This window comes from Anomaloglossus baeobatrachus, chromosome 1, assembly GCF_048569485.1.
Source record: "Anomaloglossus baeobatrachus isolate aAnoBae1 chromosome 1, aAnoBae1.hap1, whole genome shotgun sequence".
Lineage (NCBI taxonomy): Eukaryota > Metazoa > Chordata > Amphibia > Anura > Aromobatidae > Anomaloglossus > Anomaloglossus baeobatrachus.
Window position 1 is genome coordinate 26,279,742 of NC_134353.1, and position 24,500 is coordinate 26,304,241.

Consider the following 24,500-nt stretch of genomic DNA (forward strand, 5'->3'; position numbering starts at 1 on the left):
TGGTGTTGTGTTGCTAGAACTATATTCCCGACTTGACTGAAGTTGTGTGAAGGTTGCTCCTACTTATACCCCAAGTGGTTCCAGCCCCCCAGGTGGTTGTCCTAGTGACCGGGAAAGTCCCATGCCTCATGATGGCCACCCCCCCAACCTACCCTAGTCCAGTCCCCAGTGAGGAGGTACCTAAGCTGTATGTAAGGTGAAATGTGGAACACCGGTGATTAACCCCCTGCTTACCCGAGATGAATACTGCACCCTAAGTGAGGTGCAGTACCCTGTGGCGACTGAAGCCTCAGGGGCGCGACAACATCTACAGATCCCCCAATAATAGTACATCATCCGTAGATCCCACATAATAGTGTCACCCACAAATCCCCCATAACAGTGCATCATCCATAGATCACCCATAAGAGTACATCATTCGTAGATCACCCATAACAGAGCGTCATGCACAAATCCCCCATAACAGAGCATGATCCACAGATCCCCCATAACAGAGCGTCATCCACAGATCCCCATAACAGAGCGTCATCCACAGATCCCCCATAACAGAGCATCATCCACAGATCCCCCATAACAGAGCGCCCTCCACAGATCCCCCATAACAGAGCGTCATCCACAGATCCCCCATAACAGAGCGTCCTCCACAGATCCCTCATAACCAAGCGTCATCCACAGATCCCGATAACAGAGCATCATCCACAGATCCCCCATAACAGAGCATCATCCACAGATCCCCCAAAACAGAGCGTCATCCACAGATCCCCCATAACAGAGCGTCCTCCACAGATCCCACATAACAGAGCGTCATCCACAGATCCCCCATAACAGAGCGTCACCCACAGATCCCACATAACAGAGCGTCATCCACAGATCCCCCATAACAGAGCGTCACCCACAGATCCCCCATAACAGAGCATCATTCACAGATCCCCCATAACAGAGCGTCACCCACAGATCCCCCATAACAGAGCGTCATCCACAGATCCCCCATAACAGAGCGTCATCCACAGATCCCCCATAACAGAGCATCATCCACAGATCCCCCATAACAGAGCGTCATCCACAGATCCCCCATAACAGAGCCTCATCCACAGATCCCCCATAACAGAGCATCATCCACAGATCCCCCATAATAGAGCGTCACCCACAGATCCCACATAACAGAGTGTCACCAACAGATCCCCCATAACAGAGCATCCTCCACAGATCCCCCATAACAGAGCATCCTCCACAGATCCCCCATAACAGAGCGTCATCCACAGATCCCCCATAACAGAGCGTCCTCCACAGATCCCCCATAACAGAGCATCCTCCACAGATCCCCCATAACAGAGCGTCATCCACAGATCCCCCATAACAGAGCGTCCTCCACAGATCCCCCATAACAGAGCGTCATCCACAGATCCCCCATAACAGAGCATCCTCCACAGATCCCCCATAACAGAGCGTCACCCACAGATCCCCCATAACAGAGCATCATCCACAGATCCCCCATAACAGAGCATCATCCACAGATCCCCCATAATAGAGCGTCACCCACAGATCCCACATAACAGAGCGTCCTCCACAGATCCCCCATAACAGAGCATCCTCCACAGATCCCCCATAACAGAGCGTCATCCACAGATCCCCCATAACAGAGCGTCCTCCACAGATCCCCCATAACAGAGCGTCATCCACAGATCCCCCATAACAGAGCGTCCTCCACAGATCCCCCATAACAGAGCGTCATCCACAGATCCCCCATAACAGAGCGTCATCCACAGATCCCCCATAACAGAGCGTCCTCCACAGATCCCCCATAACAGAGCGTCATCCACAGATCCCCCATAACAGAGCATCATCCACAGATCCCCCATAACAGAGCATCATCCACAGATCCTCCATAACAGAGCGTCATCCACAGATCCCCCATAACAGAGCGTCATTCCGCAGATCACAGATAATTGTAATCTTATTTCTTGCTCTTTTTATTTCCAGGGGTTAAGAAGAAAACCAAAGTCATCAAGAACAATCCGAACCCCATCTGGAACGAGGTGAGCGGCGCCGCGTGGTGTCCGGAGCAGCCGCGCTCTGCTCTGCGTCGTTTGTGTGGGCGTCTTTGGCGTCTGAGTCACAGCCAATCTTTGGGCGACATTGTCTCATTCGCCGGCTCCTCCTCCCGGACTCCTCCATGACATGTCCAAGATAAAGGCATGGATGAAACTTCACAACTTACAGGGATCAGCCACCACATTGGTATTGGATGGCAGCATGGAGTAGCGGCAGGTGCTGATTCTGTCGGGGATCTGTCATTTGGGAGGATCCAGGAGTCCAGTGCACTTCTGATACGCAGCTCTCCTGCCCTCCGGCCAATCAGGAGGAGGAGGAGGCTGCATATCATGAATACATCAGACTCCTAATTCTCAGGGGTCTGTATAATGACTGCATTAAGACAAAGACTCTAAACCCAGTGCCCGTCACTGCTCCCGCCGCCCTCAGGACACCGTATATGTGGTGCCAGCTGGGCAGCGCACATCACAAAGCTTCACACCGACCGGGCTATATACACTGATGGTGTACAGAGTGTGTTCTGGATTACAACCCTCATCATCTTGTATGTGTCCTCTAGGGCTTTGAATGGGACCTGAAAGGAGTTCCCCTGGACATTAATGCTGAGCTACACGCAGCCGTCAAAGACCATGAGACGATGGGAAGGAACCGGTAATGTACACCCACAAAAATATGTAGAAAATGTTCAATGGCTAAATATGGCGTACTGTTGTGAATATATTTTCCAGTTTGGGACTCCCTCTTGTGGTCAGTGCTGGCGGTGCAGTTGATTTGTGGAATGAAAGCCACACACCCGTGGAGGACTGGCAATCAGGGTCAGATTGGGACTATATAACTGAGTTGTTTTCTCTTGTTACTTGCCGGTGCTTAATGGTCTCCTGTGTGTTAAGGACATTCTGTAACCAGCCCTGATCTCTACCAGAACTCCTCTCAGATAAGTGCTCTTTGTACCTCAGCTGTTTGTTTTCCACTTTCTTGATGTTTTTTCTGCTTTAATACTAATGCTTGATTCCTATTCCTCCCTGCTGGGAGTGTCTGTATACTTAGCTCCATGATTCTGCAATGTGTTTTGTCATGCTTGGTATTAATTCAGTCCCTCATCTGTATTAGTGTTTTTGGATCCCAGTAACATTAGAGTGCTGATACAGTGGGGGAGAGGTTGTGTGACCTAAGGATTATTCCATATCAAAAGTGCTGGTATATATTAGGGTTTTTTACGGTTACAGACAGTGCTCCTTCCTATCCTTTCTTATCCTCTTTCCTTCTCTTTCCTCCACTTTTCTCCTCTTTTCTTCCTCTTTCATCCTCTTTTCTCCTCTTTTCTTCCTCTTTCCTCCTCTTTTCTCCTCTTTTCTCCTGTTTTCAAGTTCAACTTTTTTTTACAGGTGGTGTTATCTTTGTATCAAGAATTTGTTGACATTTCATTTAATCCATTCTTCCCTCTACCCGTGAAATGTTCCTCGTGCCATTGGCTGCAACACAACCCCAAAGCATAATTGATTCACCCCCATGCTTAATAGTTGGCAAGATTTTCTTTTCCTGATATTTTGTGCCCTTTTTTCCTTACAGATACCTTTGATCAGTGTAGCTATAAAGTTCTATTTTAACCTCATCGGTCCACAGGACTTGTTTCCACAATGCATCAGGCTTGTTTAGATTTACTTTTGCAGACTTCTGAAGCTGAATTTTATGGTGAGGACGCAGGAGATGTTTTCTTCTGATGACTCCTCAAGAGCCTTATTTTTGCAGGTGTCTCTGAACAGTAGAACAATGTACCACAACTCCAGAGTTTTCTAAATCTTCCTTAAGGTCTTTTGCAGTCACGCAGGGGTTCTGATTTGCCTCTCTAGCAATCCTAAGACTAGCTTTCACAGACACTTTGCTTGGTTTTCCAGACCTTATCTTGACCTCCGCTATTAATGATATATGCCATTTCTTAATTATATTTCGAACGGAAAAGACAACTTGAAAACGCTTTGCTATCTTCTTATAGTTTTCTCCTGTCTTCCGCTTTGTGGACTGCCACCATTTTAATTTTCAGAGTGCTAGACAGCTGCTTAGAAGAACCCATGGCTGCTGTTTTTTGAAATTTCAATCAGCGACCTTTGTTAATGATGATATTGAACAAGGCATAACCATAAGAGGCTAACTAAGATCTGAGACCTTGGTCAAAGTTATCTGAGCATGCAAATCTCCAAGGGTGTCTAAACTTTTGCATCAGCCCATTTTCCTTTTTGTAATTTTTAAAATTAAAAGGTGAAAATATTTTTTTTTTTTGCCTTAAATACAAAGTAAATGTGTGATCTTCAACTTGCTTAACTGTTCACAATATCAGTAATTTTGACCGGGGGTGCCCAAACTTTTGCATCCTATAGTATATATCTGTAGGTGTATAGTTACAGTGTTACAAAGTGATGACAGCTCGGCGGTGCTCTGCCCACTGGTGGTTTTTTTTACGGAAGGGACACTGCCCAATATTGTCCAGTGTGCTGTGAACGGAGTGTCCACTTCCTCTGGTGTATTTATAGCTGTGTATTTCTTAACTCCTGTGATTTCCTGGAAAACAGATGGAAGCCGCTGGTCTGGATCAGCTGTAAGATAAGTGCCCGGTCTACTAATGCTGCTGCGTGAGCGATCCTGTCATCATCCTCCTCACAGGAAACAATCATTGGAAGGATTCTCAGATTTCTCAGAAAGTTAGAAAAGAAATGATTATACTCTCAGCTCCTGAAGAAGGATATAACTAATATAATTCCCCAAAAAGTTGCTCTGTGTGATGCTAGTCACTACTTATGGATAGTATAGCCATTTGGTAAATTCACTCTGCCCCCCATCCCCCATCTTGACAGAAAAAAACAGAAATGTAGACATTTTTGCAAATTTTATAAAAAAAAGAAAAACTGAAATATCACATGGTCATAAGTATTCAGACCCTTGGCTCACTATTGAGTAGAGGCGCCCTCCCTTTTGAGCTAGTGCAGCCATGAGTCTTCTTAGGATCCTGGATTTGGGGATCCTCGGCCATTCTTCCTGGCAGATCCTCTCCAGTGCCATCAGGTTGGATGGTGAACGTTGGTGGACGCCATTTTCAGGTCTCTCCAGAGATGCTCTATTGGGTTTAGCTCAGGGCTCTGGCTGGGCCGGTCAAGAATGGGCAGAGAGTTGTTCTGAAGCCGCTCCTTTGTTATTAAAGCTGTGTTCTTAGGGTCATTGTCTTGTTGGAAGGTGAACCTTCGCCCAAGTCTGAGGTCCAGAGCACTCTGGAAGAGGTTTTCTTCCAGGATAGCTCTGTACTTGGCCACCTTCATCTTTCCTTCAATTATAACCAGTTGTCCCGTCCCTGTAGCTGAAAAATACCCACCTGGTAGGATGCTGCCACCACCATGTTTCACTGTGATGAGGTACCTTGTTTTCTCCAAACATACCACTAAGAATTATCACCAAAACATTCTACTTTGTCTCATCAGACCAGAGAATCTTATTTCTCATAGTCTGGGATCCTTAATGTGTTTTTTTGCAAACTCTATGCGGCTTTTATGTGTCTTGCACTGAGGAGAGGCTTCTGTTGGGCCACTCTGCTATAAAGGCCCGACTGGAGGAGGCTGCAGTGATAGGTGACTTTGTGGAACTTTCTACCATCTCCCTACTGCATCTCTGGAGCTCAGCCACAGTGATCTTGGGGTTCTTCTTTACCTCTCACCAAGGCTCTTCTCCCACGATTGCCCATTTTGGCTGGACGGCCAAGTCTAGGAAGAGTTCTTGTGGTTGCAAACTTCTTCCATTTAAGGATTATTGAGGCCACTGTGCTCTTAGGAACCTTGAGTACTGCAGACATTTTTTTGTAACCTTGGCCAGATCTGTGCCTTGCACAATTCTGTGTCTGAGCTCCTTGGGCAGTTCCTTTGACCTCATGATCCTCATTTGGTGTGACATGCAGTGTGAGCTGTGAGGTCTTATATAGACAGGTGTGCGCCTTTCCAAATCAAGACCTATCCATGTAATTACACACAGCTGGATTCCAATGAAGGAGCAGAACCATCTCAAGGAGGATCACAAGGAAATGGACAGCATGTGACTTACATATGAGTGTCTGAGCAAAGAGTCTGAATACTTATGACCATGGGATATTTCAGTTTTTCTTGTTTAAAAAATTTGCAAAAATGTCTACATTTTTGTTTTTTTTCTATCAAGATGGGGGATGGAATGCAGAGTGCACATTAATGAGAAAAAAAAGGACGTTTTGAATTTACCAAATGGCTGCAATGAAACAAAGAGTGAAAAATTTAAAGGGGTCTGAATACTTTCCGTACCCACTGTATTAGGTTCAGGGAGGAGACAGAGACGTGGTCAGGTAACTGTCCGAGGTCAGAAGCCAGGTGGTAACAACAAGAACAGGGAGCGGGCAGAGAGGAGTCAAACAACCAGGGTCAAGAAGCCTAGATCAGAACACAAGCACAAACACGAGCCAAGAGCACAACTGCAGAACCAGAGAGTACGACTGGTGAGTATCTGGGAGAGCATGGTCAGTAATGAAACAGATCAATTACCAGGAAGATGAAACACCTGAGTAATCAGCACCTCCCAGAACCTGCATGGAATCCTGCACTGTCAAAAAAACTGTCAGCTAGTGCTCAAAGAAACACAGCAGAGCATCTGAAAATGCAAAATGCTCTGCACAAAGGAAACATGTCACTGCCATCTCTGTAGTTCAGGAAGGCGCGGCAGAGCATCACCTATGTGCAAGATGCTCTGCACAGAGGAATCGTGAGATTCTGCTGTGTAAAAAGTAAAGAAAACAAGAATGAAATGATCTGGAAATCGTTTTTTTACTCACAGCAGAACATAGGACACAGACCAGCAGATGAACGTTGGACATTTTTCCAATTTGTTTGGAAAAATTAACTCATTTAGAAATTGACGACAGCAACACATCTCAGAATAGTTTATCCGGAGTGAATGGAAGGCTAAAACAGTAAGTGGAGGGCCAGTGATCAACTAAGTCACATGACTGTGTATAATAAGTGCGTGTTAGAGAGGCAGAGTCTCTCAGAAGCAAATGAGGTCAGAAGTCCCCAATCTGTGAATGTCTGCCTCTCAAAATTGTGGAACTATTTCAGAAAAATGTTCTTCATTGTAAAATTGCAGAGACTTTGAATATCTCACCATCTGCAGTACATAACATGACCGAATGATTCAGAAGAAATCCATATCCACAAGGGACAAGGCCATTATTGGATCCTCATTATCCACAGGCCTTTAGACGGCATTGCTTCTATCTAGGCATCGTCTATTTCAGGGAAGACCTTGTGTTATGATCCGGAACCATGGAAGACCACCACAAATCATTGGCAAAAGGTGACAAGAGCATTGGCAACTAATCTGGCCGCCATCCCCTTACTAACCATCACAACTAGAAGTAGCCGAGAGGTGAATTAACATCCTGTGCACCGCGAACCCAACCGGAGAACTAACTATCCTAAAGGAAGGAAAGATGAATAACTCTCTGCCTCAGAAAATAGACAAGAAAAGGAAGCCCCCCACATTCAAAGACTGCGGTGATATAGGAAAAACACAATACACAGGTAGATGACAGAATTAGCAAAAGGTGAGGCCCCCGCTGACTAAAATAGGAAAGGACAGGAAGGGACTGATGGTGGCCAGAGAAAAACCCTGCAAAATACCAACTTCCTGATAGTACAAAAAGGCCCTCAGATCGCACGATCTGAACTCCGTCCTATACCAGGTGCCCTTGTCATTCCAATGAACAGAAAACAAGAATCATAACAAATTCAACAAGCCACAAACACATGGACCCAAAGGAGCTATACTCCAAACAGAACTGCAGGGAGTTCCCCAACAAACCACTGAGGGGGAAAATCCCTGCAAGCAAATAAACTGAAACGAACCACAACAAATGACAAACCCAGATAAGCAAAAGAACCAGACAATAAATAAAGAGCAAGCACTTATCTGGAGTAGATGTGGTGTAGAGCAGGATCAAGCAGGCTGGAGATACAAAGAACAACTGACATCCGGCAACAGCCTGCAATCAGACCAGGACTTAAATAAGCAGAGAGTTAGCAAAGGAAACACCCACTGCACAACCCACCTGGTCCAAGTCCAAACCATTCCTGGCCACCAGAGGGAGCCTCCCAGCAGCCAAAACATAATTAACATGCACAACAACCTTGTGTATTTCAGCAGGACAATGCTAAACTACATACTGCTCCCATCACAGCAGCACGGCTCCGCAGAACAAGAGTTCAGCTGATGAATTCATCGCCTACAGTCCACCCCTTTCTTTCACCAATACAAAATATTTGGAGCGTTATGAAAAATCAGGCAATCGTCTGAATAAAATATGTTGATGAAAGATTTCCAATTTATTGCTGTGATGGTGGAATAATGGGGGTTGTGCATAATTTTGTGTAGGTTCGTATTTTAGGCGTGGTGCTCTGTCCATTCTGAGTATTCCTTGCGTGTACATTGTCCTGTTTGCAGGTTGACCACCCCCTGCCGAGCTTTTGTCCTTAAGTCTGGGGAAGGGGGGCCAGGTATCCACCAAAACGTTCTGGTTACCTGGGGGATTATTCATTCTGGCTGAGAAAGACAAGAGTGAAGGAGTAATGCGGGCGTCACACGAGACGAGCTATCGCGCGATGCATCGTCGGGGTCACAGTTTTTGTGACGCACATCCGGTATCGCTTGCGACGTCGTTTCATGTGACACCTCTGAGCGACGCCGAATCGCTCACAAATCGTGAGTCGTGTACTCGTCGCTTAGATTTAAAAAAATGTTTATTTTTAATGGCGCCAGTTGTTCATCGTACCCGGGGCAGCACACATCGCTCCGTGTGACACCCCGGGAACGATGAACACAGCTTACTTGCATCCCGCAGCACCCGCCGGCTATGCAGAAGGAAGGAGGTTGGACGGGATGTTTGCATCCCGCTCATCTCCGCCCCTCTGCTTCTATTGGCCGGTCTCTGTGTGACGTCGCTGTGACGCCGAACGTCCCTCCCCTTTCAGGAAGTGGATGTTCACCGCCCACAGCGAGGTCGCTCAGCAGGTAAGTACGTGTGACGGGGGTTTAATGACTTTGTGCGCCATGGGCAACTAATTGCCCGTGACGCACAAACGACGGGGGCGGGTAGGATCGCTCGTGCAATCGCACGATAGATCGTACCGTGTGAAGCCCGCATAAGATTGATCCTCTGAGGGAGAAACTGACACCCCATAGAGACTTGGAGAAACCCTAATTTCCCTGAAAAAGGACTGCTGGAGGATTATGACTAACCTCTTGGGACATTTACCCTCTGTGTGGTGGATTATTTGATGGACCTTCTTATGTGAATGGAATAAAGGATCTCTGGATTGTTCACCCATCTAATAAAGGATCTCTGGATTGTTCACCCATCTCCCTCTCTGTTGATTGTGTGATATCGGAGAAGGACCCCGTGACAATTGCATTCTTGGTTTTTTTTTGCATTTTACACAGTATCTAACTTTTTTAGAATTAAGGATTATAAGTACAATAATACTGCCCCTATGTACAAGAATATAACTACTATAATACTGCCCCTATGTACAAGAATATAACTACTATAATACCGCCCCTATGTGCAAGAATATAACTACTATAATACTGCCCCCTATGTACAAGAATAGAACTGCTATAACACTGCCCCTATGTACAAGAATATAACTACTATAATACTGCCCCTATGTACAAGAATATAACTACTATAATATTGCTCCTATGTACAAGAATATAACTACTATAATACTGCCCCTATGTACAAGAATATAACTACTATAATACTGCCCCTATGTACAAGAATATAACTACTATAATACTGCCCCCTATGTACAAGAATGTAACTACTATAATACTGCCCCCTATGTACAAGAATAGAACTGCTATAACACTGCCCCTATGTACAAAAATATAACTACTATAATACTGCCCCTATGTACAAGAATATAACTACTATAATATTGCTCCTATGTACAAGAATGTAACTAATATAATACTGCCCCTATGTACAAGAATATAACTACTATAATACTGCCCCCTATGTACAAGAATATAACTACTATAATACTGCCCCTATGTACAAGAATATAACTGCTATAATACTGCGTCCTATGTACAAGAATATAACTACTATAATACTGCCCCTATGTACAAAAATATAACTACTATAATACTGCCCCTATGTACAAGAATATAACTACTATAATATTGCTCCTATGTACAAGAATATAACTACTATAATACTGCCCCTATGTACAAGAATATAACTACTATAATACTGCCCCTATGTACAAGAATATAACTACTATAATACTGCCCCTATGTACAAGAATATCACTACTATAATACTGCCCCTATGTACAAGAATATAACTACTATAATACTGCTCCCTATGTACAAGAATATAACTACTATAATACTGCTCCTATGTACAAGAATATATCTACTATAATACTGCCCCTATATACAAGAATATAACTACTATAATACTGCTCCTATGTACAAGAATATAACTACTATAATACTGCCCCCTATGTACAAGAATATATCTACTATAATACTGCCCCCTATGTACAAGAATATAACTACTATAATACTGCTCCTATATACAAGAATATAACTACTATAATACTGCCCCTATGTACAAGAATATAACTACTATAATACTGCCCCAATGTACAAGAATATAACTACTATAATACTGCCCCCTATGTACAAGAGTATATCTACTATAATACTGCCCCCTATGTGCAAGAATATAACTACTATAATACTGCTCCTATATACAAGAATATAACTACTATAATACTGCTCCTATGTACAAGAATATAACTACTATAATACTGCTCCTATGTATAAGAATATAACTACTATAATACTGCCTCTTTGTTTTCTTTTAACTTTTACAGTACTGGGCTTCCCTCCACGCAGACTCCTGAATAGTGATGGGTGAACCTGAACTGTAAAGTTTGGGGTCCATACCAAACACATGGTGTTTGTGCACATGATCCCGATCACGAACTTTCCTGGGAAGCTCGAATTACAGTTCGGGTCCAGTTCAGGTCCAGGGGCTGTAAAAACAAGCACATTATTAAAAAACATTATGATTATACTTACAGGTCCCGAGACGCGTCCTGCAGACTCTTTCTGCTGTCCGCTTCTGCTTCTGGGTCCGATCATTAACTTCCGGTGGTATTCACTGCACTGTTGTCACTTGGCAGTCTTCGGCTGTTTTCAGCCATGTTTGCGGTGACGTCAGGGCTCATGGACTCGATTGAACTGTGTCACTGTGCGAGTCCAACATCGGTATCACCCAGCACGGCGCACAATCTTCTGACAGGAGCGGGTCAGCTGCATGTATTTCCATGCAGCTGAAGCGCTTCTGTCAGGAGAGTGTGCGCCGTGCCAGGTGATACAATGCAAGACTTGCACAAGTCATACACAAGTGGAATCATACCCTCACTGTCAGCCTCCTTCTCGCTCTGTAGAGACACTTGTCTGTACAGAGCGATGAAGCAAAGCTGACATTACTCTCCCTGCTTCTCGCTCTGTAGAGACACTTGTCTGTGCAGAGCGATGAAGCAGAGCTGACATTGCTCTCCCTAATTCTCGCTCTGTAGAGACACTTGTCTATACAGAGCGATCAAGCAGAGCTGACATTGCTCTACCTCTGGACTATGTCAGACTAAGGATTTTTTTATAATAAAGATGGAGTCTCTAAATGTTTTTTTTGTTTTATTTCTAATAAAAAAAAATTCTGTGTGTGTTGAGGTTTTTTTTTACTGTTTACTAGAAATTCATGGTGGCCATGTCTAATTTGGCGTGACACCATGAATTTCAAGCTTAGTACCAGCTGAGAATACAAAGCGGGTATTAACCCCTTTATTACCCAGCGTGCCACCGCCATCAGGACCACTGTATGAGCTGGGTAAAGCGCCTGGAAATAATGCGCCATATCCAGAGGTGGCAGCGGGCTGCGGTTTTTAGCGTGGGGGGCCCAGAACGCTTGGGCCTTACCACGCTGAAAATTCCAGGCCCCAGTCGCCTGGTTTTACCTGACTGACGATCAAAATATGGCTGGAGCCCACACATATTTTTTTTATAATTACTTTTTAAATAATTAAAAAAAAATTAATGGGCTTCTGTATTTTGATTGCCAGCCAAGGTAAAGTCAGGCAGATGGGGGTGGCAGCCCGTAGCTGTCAGCTTTATCTGCGCTGAGAATCAAAAATACTGTGGAGCGCTACGTCATTTTTTAAAATTATTTCTTTATTTTTACACTACTATATGTGTGAGGGACCCAACAGCCAATCTCAGACGCTATCAAGCAGAATGGGTGTCTGTGATTGGCTGTTGCAGTGACCTGGAATCTGCCCATATATTCTAGATGCTAGAATATATGGGCTGGTTTCAGGTTACTCCAGCGTCCAATCACGGACACCCACTCTGTGACAGCGTTTGTGATTGTCTGTTATTTTAACAGTAAAAATAGCAACAAAAAGAGGACTAAATATCCTCCAAAAATTAAGCATTACTTACAGCAAAGGTAGGCTGCAGTGTGTACATCGCCCAGGCCAAAAACTAGTACCCTAGTAGGATACAGTGAAACCCCACTAAGTGTTGGCATCACAAGTGCAGGAGGAGCAAATCACACACACACACTTCCATGGAGGGGGCGATTGCTGGATGATAAAACTGCACACTCATGGTTTGCATAGAGCGCTGTTCACACATGCAGATGCACAGTCACAAGCTCGCAGCCTATTAGGTGACGCCCATACTATTAGATCAGGCGGGCTGCCAAGCCGTACTCCATCTGTGCACCACATAGGGACAGGAACTCTACACTCCCTGACAAAAGTTATGTGGCTTATCCATGTTATGTAAATAAAAGCTTATAACCTGACTTTAAATTCATCCATTGGTTTTATAAATTACTTTTTTGAAAACTGAAACCCTCCCAAATTTGGTTTAGGTTATGAAAATAAAGTTGCTGCACAGCTGAAATATTGTTCATTTAATGAACACAAAAAGGTCAGATTTTGGCAAGACAAAAGTTTTGTCGCCCACAGAAAGTAATGTGAAACTCAAACAAATAATTAACTTCTAATACAAAGATATTTAGGAAAAATGAAAAAAGACGTCCAGCGCAGTCCTCAGGTTGTGAGATAAAATCCAATAATTTTTATTTAATATAATTCCATTAATATAGCGGTGTGCAGAGTGATAAAGTTGATCTAATACCCCATCGAACTACACGTTTCGACACATAGTCTTAAGGCTACTTTACACACTGCGATATCGGTCCCGATATCGCTAGTGTGGGTACCCGCCCCCATCTGTTGCGCGACACGGGCAAATCGCTGCCCTGGTCGCACAACAGCCGTCACACATACATACCTGTCCGGCGACGTCGCTGTGACGGGCGAACCGCCTCCTTTCTAAGGGGGCGGTCCGTGCGGCGTCACAGCGACGTCACTGAACCGCCGCCCAATAGCAGCGGAGGGGTGGAGCTGAGCGGGACGTAACATCCCGCCCACCTCCTTCCTTCCTCATAGCGGCCGGGAGGCAGGTAAGGGGAGCTTCCTCGTTCCTGCGGCGTCACACGCAGCGATGTGTGCTGCCGCAGGAACGATGAACAACCTCGTTACTGCTGCAGTAACGAGATTTGAGAATGGACCCCCGTGTCGCCGATTAGCGATTTTGCACGTTTTTGCAACGATGCAAAATCGCTTATCGGTGTCACACGCAACGGCATCGCTAATGCGGCCGGATGTGCATCACAAATTCCGGGACCCCAACAACTCCGCATTAGCGATGTCGCAGCGTGTAAAGCCCCCTTAAGTCATGTTCAAATGAGGTCTTAGATGTTGATTTCCTAAAAAGCAACGCTCACACCCATGTTAATCACAATCATGTGTGCGGTCTTTCAAAAGCTGACAGCTCAGAAAAAAACCTTATACACAATCCTGATAGGAAAACCACACAGAGAATAAAACAATATATAAAAAAGGGAGCAGATATATAAAATATAGATAAAAGAGTGAAATAAAAAATCATTCATATATAATACAATGCAAATGATGTATAGGGCTGCAGCCTTATACAGATTACTATTAATCATAAATCTTTATTTTTTTAAATATTATGGATATATATCATATATATATATATATATATATATATATATATATATAAAAAAGTATATATATGTATACAGTGCCTACAAGTAGTATTCAACCCCCTGCAGATTTACACATTCGGAATTAACTTGGCATTGTGACATTTGGACTGTAGATCAGCCTGGAAGTGTGAAATGCAGCAAAAAACAATGAATTTTCAACATAAAAGTGTGGGTCAATTATTATTCAACCCCTAGGTTTAATATTTTGTGGAATAACCCTTGTTTGCAATTACAGCTAATAATCGTCTTTTATAAGACCTGATCAGGCCGGCACAGGTCTCTGGAGTTATCTTGGCCCACTCCTCCATGCAGATCTTCTCCAAGTTATCTAGGTTCTTTGGGTGTCTCATGTGGACTTTAATCTTGAGCTCCTTCCACAAGTTTTCAATTGGGTTAAGGTCAGGAGACTGACTAGGCCACTGCAACACCTTGATTTTTTCCCTCTTGAACCAGGCCTTGGTTTTCTTGGCTGTGTGCTTTAGGTCGTTGTCTTGTTGGAAGATGAAATGACGACCCATCTTAAGATCCTTGATGGAGGAGCGGAGGTTCTTGGCCAAAATCTCCAGGTAGGCCGTGCTATCCATCTTCCCATGGATGCGGACCAGATGGCCAGGCCCCTTGGCTGAGAAACAGCCCCACAGCATGATGCTGCCACCACCATGCTTGACTGTAGGGATGGTATTCTTGGGGTCGTATGCAGTGACATCCAGTCTCCAAACGTCACGTGTGTGGTTGGCACCAAAGATCTCGATCTTGGTCTCATCAGACCAGAGAACCTTGAACCAGTCTGTCTCAGAGTCCTCCAAGTGATCATGAGCAAACTGTAGACGAGCCTTGACATGACGCTTTGAAAGTAAAGGTACCTTACGGGCTCGTCTGGAACGGAGACCATTGCGGTGGAGTACGTTACTTATGGTATTGACTGAAACCAATGTCCCCACTGCCATGAGATCTTCCCGGAGCTCCTTCCTTGTTGTCCTTGGGTTAGACTTGACTCTTCGGACAAGCCTGGCCTTGGCACGGGTGGAAACTTTCAAAGGCTGTCCAGGCCGTGGAAGGCTAACAGTAGTTCCATAAGCCTTCCACTTCCGGATGATGCTCCCAACAGTGGAGACAGGTAGGCCCAACTCCTTGGAAAGGGTTTTGTACCCCTTGCCAGCCTTGTGACCCTCCACGATCTTGTCTCTGATGGCCTTGGAATGCTCCTTTGTCTTTCCCATGTTGATCATGTATGAGTGCTGTTCACAAGTTTGGGGAGGGTCTTAATTAGTCAGAAAAGGCTGGAAAAAGAGATAATTAATCCAAACATGTGAAGCTCATTGTTCTTTGTGCCTGAAATACTTCTTAATACTTTAGGGGAACCAAACAGAATTCTTGTGGTTTGAGGGGTTGAATAATAAATGACCCTCTGAATAAACTTTTCACAATTTAAAAAAAAAAAAAAAAAAAAAAAAAAAGAAATAACATTCTTTTTTGCTGCATTTCACACTTCCAGGCTGATCTACAGTCCAAATGTCACAATGCCAAGTTAATTCCGAATGTGTAAACCTGCTAAATCTGCAGGGGGTTGAATACTACTTGTAGGCACTGTGTATATATATATATATATATATATATATATATATATATATATATATATATATATATACTATAATTTCAAGTGCAGATCTGCAGCTCTATCCAAAAACCACATGTTTAGACAATTATTTGTATCAGAATTAGGTGTATTAAATATTATATTATTGCCATCTCAAGATTATGGTATCAAAAATATATATCCAGAAATATATCCGGAAAAATATTTATAATAATTCCCAGATTAAATAATCAATAAATCTTTGTATAAAAATATAGTATACAAACCTGAAGTCAATATTTTGTTCTTGTAAACTGGCTCTATTTTAATGTCTAAATAATAAATCTCCATGGAGTAAGCCTAATTGTAGCAGAATACTGTAATTATCATATGCGTTATTTGTATAATATGGTAAGATCCCATTTAGGAAGGAGTGGATGAATAATCAATAGTTAATATAGCACAATATAACTGTCCCCTACAGTGTAATATAAATAGTAAGATTATATAACAACCCTATCTAAAGATATAAAATGATTATTTTTTTATTAATTCATAGAATCAATAAATATACATATATAAATATACATTTATAGGGGGAATTTTTATAGGGTTGGAAGAAATTTATATTGTCAGTCACAATCCGTCTTATATCAATTATACTATTTAGGTAAATGAAGGAGTACATATTATTGTATTAGTATTGTAGTATTGTATTGTATTACGGTATATATGAATGATTTTTTATTTCACTCTTTTATCTATATTTTATATATCTGCTCCCTTTTTTATATATTGTTTCATTCTCTGTGTGGTTTTCCTATCAGGATTGTGTATAAGGTTTTTTTCTGAGCTGTCAGCTTTTGAAAGACCGCGCACATGATTGTGATTAACATGGGTGTGAGCGTTGCTTTTTAGGAAACCGACATCTAAGACCTCATCTGAACATGACTAAGACTATGTGTCGAAACGCGTGGTTTGATGGGGTATTAGATCACCTTTATCACTCTGCACACCGCTATATTTTAATAGAATTATATTGAATAAAAATTATTGGATTTTATCTCACAACCTGAGGACTGCGCTGGACGTCTATTTTTTTCATTTTTCCTGAATATTTGGCAGCCAAGCCTTCCGTGCGCCGGGTCGGTGAACAGCAGGATCGGTGAGCTGAATTTTCCTTCTTTCTTCCAATACAAAGATATGTTGCATAACATTGGAGAATGAAGTTGTGGTTCTATTAGAGCCATATTTAATATTTTGTGTGACTTCTATGAGCTTGAAGGACTGCATCAATGATTCATACAATTTATTGATGAAGTCACCAGGAATAGCAGAGAATGCAGTGTTACATGCCTCCCAGAGTTCATCTAGATTCTTTGGTTTTGTCTTCCAAGCTTCCTCTTTCACCCTACCCCAAACATGCTCAATGATGAGCTCCTTTGAGGGTGTGTCCATTTTTCTCCAGTGTGTTGCTGCCTGCATATGATTGGACAACATCAAAGAGACTACGAAGTACACACCCACTAATGAAAAATTTAGAGAATTAACTGATTAGGTGCCAAATACTTTGATGTCTAATATCTCTTTCATAGAAAGGTGAAATAAAAAAATATCAAAATCATTTAATTCTGTTCTGCAGCCCCTATTACATTGTGTGTCCAGTTCAACATGAAAAATTGAATGGAAGGTCCACTTTAAAGGGAACCTGTCAGCAGAAATGTCCCCTAAAACCTAACAGATTCCCCCTCTGCAGCTCCTGGGCTGCATTCTATAAAGGTCCCTGTTATGATTGTGCCCACTTTCTGACCGAAAAAAAGTGTTTATAAAGTTGTACCTTTTTGGCTTCTGATTCTGTAAATCCGTCACGGGGGCGGGCTGCCTGATGGCCGTTATTCTGCCCCCTGGTCCTGTATGCCGCCCCCATCGCTGATTTCAATACTTCTGGACGCCGCCCACTGCTCCAGCCATCCCCGCGCATGCCCAGTGCCCATCTCTCGGGGATGAGCACTGTGCCCAGCGTCACCGCTGGTGACGTGCACGCAGGGTTAAGATTATGGGCGGTGCTGTGATGTTTATTCCTAAGCAACCGCCCATAATCGCGGGACCGCGCTTTCCCCCTCGGCCTGCTTCTTTCTGCGCAAGCGCGCTGCTGCTGACCTCACTTCGCCTCCTTCCCATCTTGCCCCGAGGCAGGAAATAGATGGGAAGAGCGCGGAGCAGTGACTACACTGAAAGCGCGGTCCCGCGATTATGGGCGGTTGCTTAGGAATAAACATCACAGCACCGCCCATAATCTTAACCCTGCGTGCACGTCACCAGCGGTGACGCTGGGCACAGTGCTCATCCCCGAGAGATGGGCACTGGGCATGCGCGGGGATGGCTGGAGCAGTGGGCGGCGTCCAGAAGTATTGAAATCAGCGATGGGGGCGGCATACAGGACCAGGGGGCAGAATAACGGCCATCAGGCAGCCCGCCCCCGTGACGGATTTACAGAATCAGAAGCCAAAAAGGTACAACTTTATAAACACTTTTTTTCGGTCAGAAAGTGGGCACAATCATAACAGGGACCTTTATAGAATGCAGCCCAGGAGCTGCAGAGGGGGAATCTGTGAGGTTTTAGGGGACATTTCTGCTGACAGGTTCCCTTTAAAGAAATGAAGGAATCAGAACAGAGATTTTTATCATTTGACATTTTTGATCAGTTCTATAAGAAATATCTTGAATGCACGACTCTAGGTGTTTTGTGTTTGACATCATCTGTCCATGGAGGCGTTCCGGCCTCTCTTCTCGTGCGGTGCCATCTCGCAGCTTCCCGCTCACAGTGATTAGATCTCACTTCACGGCTGGACGAGCTTCAGAGTCAGGAAAAGTTACAACAACTGAAGTGCAGCGAAGGCCATAACCGGTCAGTGCAAAATTAAACAGGACGGGTTAGAAAAATAGTATAAAACAATGGCTGTGAGATATCAACGGCTGGATCAGGAAATGTCTCAGAAAGTCTTCAAAGGACCATTTATAATAACATACCACATCTGAACCAGCAACACCAGATAAGAGCGGCACGGCAAGCCTTAAAGGGATACTAGTGAGGCATGCCGGGCTGTTTCATGGCGGTAAATGATGGCAGTGTCACGCAACGTGCAGGGAAGTACCCAGCGAACAGAGATAGGGAAGGGAAACCTTGTGTCTGGGGAAAGGAAAGATGGTGACCCCCTGACCAAGCCTACTGCTGGTCTCTGAGGTCCCTCACCACCTTAGTTAGGTTCTATGCACCGAGGCGGATACTTGACCCCAGGTATCCCTACTGCTGGACCTTAAATAGGGAACGTGTGGGATGAGCTCTTCGACAACCCCACTAAACACTATAGAAGACACAAGGAGGACACACAGGTGGGAAATGCGTGAACTACTTATCTACAGATGACACAGGGAGGAGCTCAGCAACGTTTTCAGCAACAATACCACAGAAGAGTAAGTGACGCCCTGGCCTATCAGGTCGTCACAGGGTATTGTGCAATCTGCCCTTCTGTGCAATATCAACCTCCTCCTTGGTTATGGGTCCCCAACTACATGGTGTTGCCTACATCAGCCAATTAAAGTCATAGGTACACTCTGCACCACACCCACCAGACACACCAGTGGATGGCCTGAGTGGAAAAGGGTCGCCCACTTGGGGGGTTGGTTAAGGGGAGGTCAGGAGTGTCAGTCAGTTGGAAAGTGGAGAGTGAGGAGTGAAGTGTAGGAAGTGGAGAGAAGAGGTCAGGAGCCGGGCTCCTTGGAAGCAAATAGGTAGCAGACGGTGGTCTGGGCCTAGTAGGAGCTGGACCCCCGGTTGCAGGGGATCGTGACAAGGGGGATGGAACTGTCGAAGAGGACAGCCGGCGGCATTGTACCATCACCGGGCTGGGACCAAGGCACGACAGGGTACATGGACCCTAGGTCAGGGAGTAGCTTCAAGCAACCTGACAATTTACCTGATGAGAACGGAGCCTTCAAGATCCGTTCTCCACCCGCTCCAAAATTGGGGTACTAGCGCAACGAGGGGGATAGGACTTTCCACTAAAACGTTCCAGAAAATCCCAAGCGTGAACCCTGAGAGCAAGCTCCCACAGATAGCCACACTGGGGAGCGGGACCCGACTAGTTTTATGCTACCGGGACCAACAAAGAAGAGAACTAAGTGCCAGGAGGAAGGTCACAGATTACCAGGCAGCACCATTGGGGACGGGACCCAAACTAGCTCCCCTCAGCGGCAGCGGTGTCCAGAACCAGAACCAGTTGTCGGTGTCATCTTTATGGACTGAGTGAGTACGAAAGTGACCCCTTCACTCCCCACGGTACTCCCCGATCACCATCACAGAGTCCTGGGGCATCCCCCCTACCCATGGAGGGTTCTAACATCCGGCTGCCCCACTCCATCGCCCCCGGGTACTCCCAACTGCAGCGGTGGTATTCCATATTACCACACACCATGGGTGGCGTCACGATCTCTAAACATAATCCCCTGTAAATACCCGCCTTCATTTGAGTGGCCACATGACCCCCGGGTCCGGACGCCCCTCGAGCCACCGCGGTTCCGAATCCGAGCAGTCCGGCTGCTCACACGGGGGCGGCACATGTACAAGCCACCTGCTTGCACCCAAGGCTTAAATGAACTGAAAATATCACCAGCACCATTCCAAGGAAGAAAGGAAGGGGTATTTAAGCACAAAGATAATGTTGATGATCAGCAGCTGGGTGGAAGATGCACTCCTGCTGAGTCGAAAAGGGGAGAGATGAATCCAGCAGGAAAGCTACCTATACCAATGAATACTGACAGCTGGAACAATGGAAAGTCAGGGAGGATTCTGTACAGCCAAACACTGTGACCTTCTATGACCAGAAACCACATGACTGTCTGTCACACGGGTGACAGGCGGTGACAGGCACGTACATGGCCACCTTTAAATCAGCAGTGCAGGCTCAGTGGACCCTATTTTGTAGGACTGTGTGTGTCCCAGAGGTTATCATCATTTATGGAATAATAAGTGCTATATTTCTTGGGTTGCGATAACCATTTAATATATCACTATGATATGCTTTGATTTAAAGTGGTTGTCCAGGATCAATGGCCTATCCATAGAATAGGTTATCAATGTCTGATCAGTGGGGGCGATACCCAGCCCCCGAACTGTTATCTGTTCCCGGTTCTGCTCATTTTCAGAGCGCCATTTGCAGTGCTATATGGAACCAAGAGTTTTAGCTCGGTGTCACTTCCCTTCTTCATTATTTGTTTCCTTCTCCACATGTGACACTGGGAGATCAGAGGCGATCTCTGTACATACATTGTGTTTGTTTAGAGTTGAAGTGAAGTCCCTGCTTCCTGCTCCACCCGTCAGTTTTACAAGCGCTGTTTCTTTAAATAAGCACCATTTTTAGTTGTTATTTATGTCCCCTCTGTGCGTCCATGTTTATGTGACGCCCCTGAACTATTCAGGTCGTCACAGGGTACTGCACGCACTTTCTCTCCAGTGCAAGTGTGACGCCCTGGCAAAACCAGGTAGTCACAAAAGTGTCCACCCTACTTGTTACCACCAAAAACCCACACCCAGGTACAACACACAGCCATTAAAGCCTAGCCATCCCCTCATGATAATACGGACACACCAGTGGGCGGGATCAGGCGGATGAGAACGCTCACTGTGATGACATGGACTCTCATGGGTTAAAGTTTCTTAACATTCAGCCAGACGTATTGTTCTTTTGTGTTAACTCATGTTTGCTAAACTATTGTTTGGGACCAGACCCTTTGGAGCAATCATTGTATTGTAGTTGTGTATTGCTAATGTAATTACCTTAGTAATCATTGTCTAGTCTGTGCATTCCAGACTACATGTATACCCTCAGTCTTTCTGTAGACATCATTTGGATGAACATTGTCCATGCAGCTTGAGATTCATCCAATGGGAGAGGCGATCTTGTCCAACCAATCGATGAGGACGCAGTGTGCCCAGAGGGAGAGCTGTGGCTATAAGAGAGGACTTCTTTAAGCCATCAGTTTGTTGATGGATGTGCATGATCCAGTCTAAGCTCTTAGGAGCTGGCTAGAGGATCAAGATACCTTGTGGCTTCAATCTAGGGGCTTCGGTTCCGATTGGAGACCATATCCACAGCCTAGGGATTTCGACTCCGGCTGCCAGGATTATATCATCATACCAGAGACTACTTAAGGAGGAAACCCAGGTTGGGACAAATCGGTCACTTGGTACAGACTTTGCAGACCTCACACAGCTTCCTAAATCTGGCGCTATTCCTTTCGCGGTGGGTGCCCGCCGAAAGCGGGGTGCTGCTGGATTGGAGTAAGCGGCCCTGGAAGCTCTGAGGCACGGACAGTCTAAATCCCTGGTGAGCCAGCGGAAGGGTGAGACTCTGTTGCCTGTTACATTTGTGTGTTTTGCTGGTTATGTGTTATGTGCTGTTAATATTTTGGGGATCCAATAAAGTCTTACTATTGTGATTCCCTCACCCTGTGTTGTCTGAGTAGTGTTCCGCCCACGGTTAAGGAAGTTGTGCGTTCAGTTGGGATGAGCCCTGAGCCACGCTGTCTTTCTAAAGGCGGCTGGTTCAGTGGACAAGAGCACCCACTGAACCCCGTGTCTCCACACTCACCTAGGGGTCCTGAGGTGTCAGGGGCAGGAACACGACAGTTTAAGTGTGGAGAACAGTTCTGATAGTTGAAGCTGACAGTGAAAGTGGAGTGAAGTACAGACTGTGCAGTGGAGTTAGGGGTAGGGGCCCCTGGACTACCCAGTTAGGTGGCAGACAGTAAACAGGGCCACAGGCAATGGCGATCCAGTCGCAGGAGACCCTAAGTGGACCGGGGCAGGGTCGTAGCCCACTGGTGCCGACAACGGGAATCCGGTCCGGAGGCCGTGCAAAGACGGGGTGCCTGGACCCTAGGATATGGAAGGTTGCATGCCCCTTGTTAATCAACCAGCAGAGGACGAGGTTTCAGGCCTTGTTCTCCCGAAGCCAAGAGAGCGAAACGGAAGCCCAACGCTGGGGATAGGGTGTCCGTCAGAACCCACACAGATCCCAAGGGTCAGATTTCGCGGGCCAAAGCTCCCAAACACATACACAGTACCAGGAGTGGACTTCTCCGTTCCATGCGGAGTCATCCCACAGAAAAGACAAACACAGAGTGCAGGAGGAAGGGACCCCTATTTACTACACCCGGGTGTGGGACCCGAATACACCCACCAAAGGCGAGGGTCACTGGCAACTTGGTTTACCACTGGACTTGTGTGAGATTACTGAACTGTGAGTACACCATTGATCCCCTGTCCAACTCGGCGCGCCACCTCGAGCAGCCATTGCTTTTGTGTACAGACACTAGGCCCCGGGATTACACCTCCCCTACCTGTGGAAGGGATCCCATCTTGCTGCCCCCGCTCCATCAGCCCTGGGCGCCCCATCACCAGACAGCAGCGGTGCCACCATCCCTCACCGCAACCCACGGGTGGCGTCACCAACACAACAAATTCCCCCCTGTAATTATCCCCTCTTCCGACGGTTGTGAGGACGGACGGCCGTGCGAGTCCGGGTCCGGTCACCACTCGAGCCGCAGCAGCGATCCCGGATCCGAGCAGCCCCAGAAGCGGCAGCGGCCCCCACCCACAACACAGGATTCAACCTCCCATGGTTCTGGGTTCCCATCCTGCAGTACTGCCTCCACCAGCATCTACAAACCCTAGATGCACCTCGCACCACACCTTGTCAGGCACACCAATGACAAGCTTAAGCTGGAATAGGGCAGGTTACCTAGGGGTCAGACAGGTTGGTGGTAGGGGGAAGGCAGCTAAGGGAGGAAGTGGAGCACAGAGCAGAGCTGACAGGCTGAAGGAAAGTAGCCCTCGAGCAGTGAGGAGCTCTGATGAAGCTGGAAGTTGTAGCTCCCAGGGGAGAAGCAGACTAGGTTGTAGACGGTGGTCTGGACCTAGAGGATTCGGACCCCCAGTCGCAGCGGATTGAGGCTGGGTGCCTGGGACCTGTCTTGGAGGACGGTCAGCAGCCTGAGCCTAATCACCGGTCCGGGACCGAAGGCACGACAAGGTACACGGACCCTAGGTCGGGGAAAGGCTTCAAGCAACCCGGCAATTAACCTGCGGAGGACAGGGCCTCTATGGACTGTTCCCACGAAGCTCAGAGATCGGGGGCACTAGCGCAACGAGGGGGATAGGGCTTTCCTAACAAGCGGCCCACTGAAATCCCAAGCGTGAGCTCCTGAGAGCAAGCTCTTCTACTTAGTCACAGTAAGGAGCGGGGCCCAGGAAGCTCCAAGCTTACGGGCCACTTGGACACGCTAAAATTTTGTGCCCAGAGGCAGGTCACAGACCAACAGGCTGTACTGCAGGGGACGGGACACGGACGAGCTCCCCCAAGAGGGCAGCGGCACCCAGAGACTTACTTTACCCTGTTGTCAGCATCTGCTTTCTTGCTGAGTGAGTACCTGATTAACCCCTGCAACCAGCGAGCCTGTGCTCCCCCTGCACTGTCCCCACCATCCAGAGTCCCGGGACCTTTCCCTACCCGTGGAGGGTAACGTCACCCGACTGCCCACTCCATCACCCCGGATACTCCCAACGGCAGCGGCGGCACTCCCTATTACCGT

General features: G+C 45.9%; 1 protein-coding gene across 7 annotated transcripts in view; it reads left to right on the top strand.

The window, feature by feature from the left end:
* DYSF (dysferlin) overlaps positions 1–24,500 on the top strand; it is a 423,810-nt gene that overhangs the window by 69,075 nt on the left and 330,235 nt on the right. For all 7 annotated transcript variants that reach the window (XM_075346129.1, XM_075346154.1, XM_075346146.1 and 4 more), the window contains exons 2-3: positions 1,981–2,036; positions 2,612–2,703. In XM_075346129.1, coding sequence (XP_075202244.1) covers positions 1,981–2,036; positions 2,612–2,703 — 148 coding nt within the window. The remainder of the gene's footprint in view (positions 1–1,980; positions 2,037–2,611; positions 2,704–24,500) is intronic.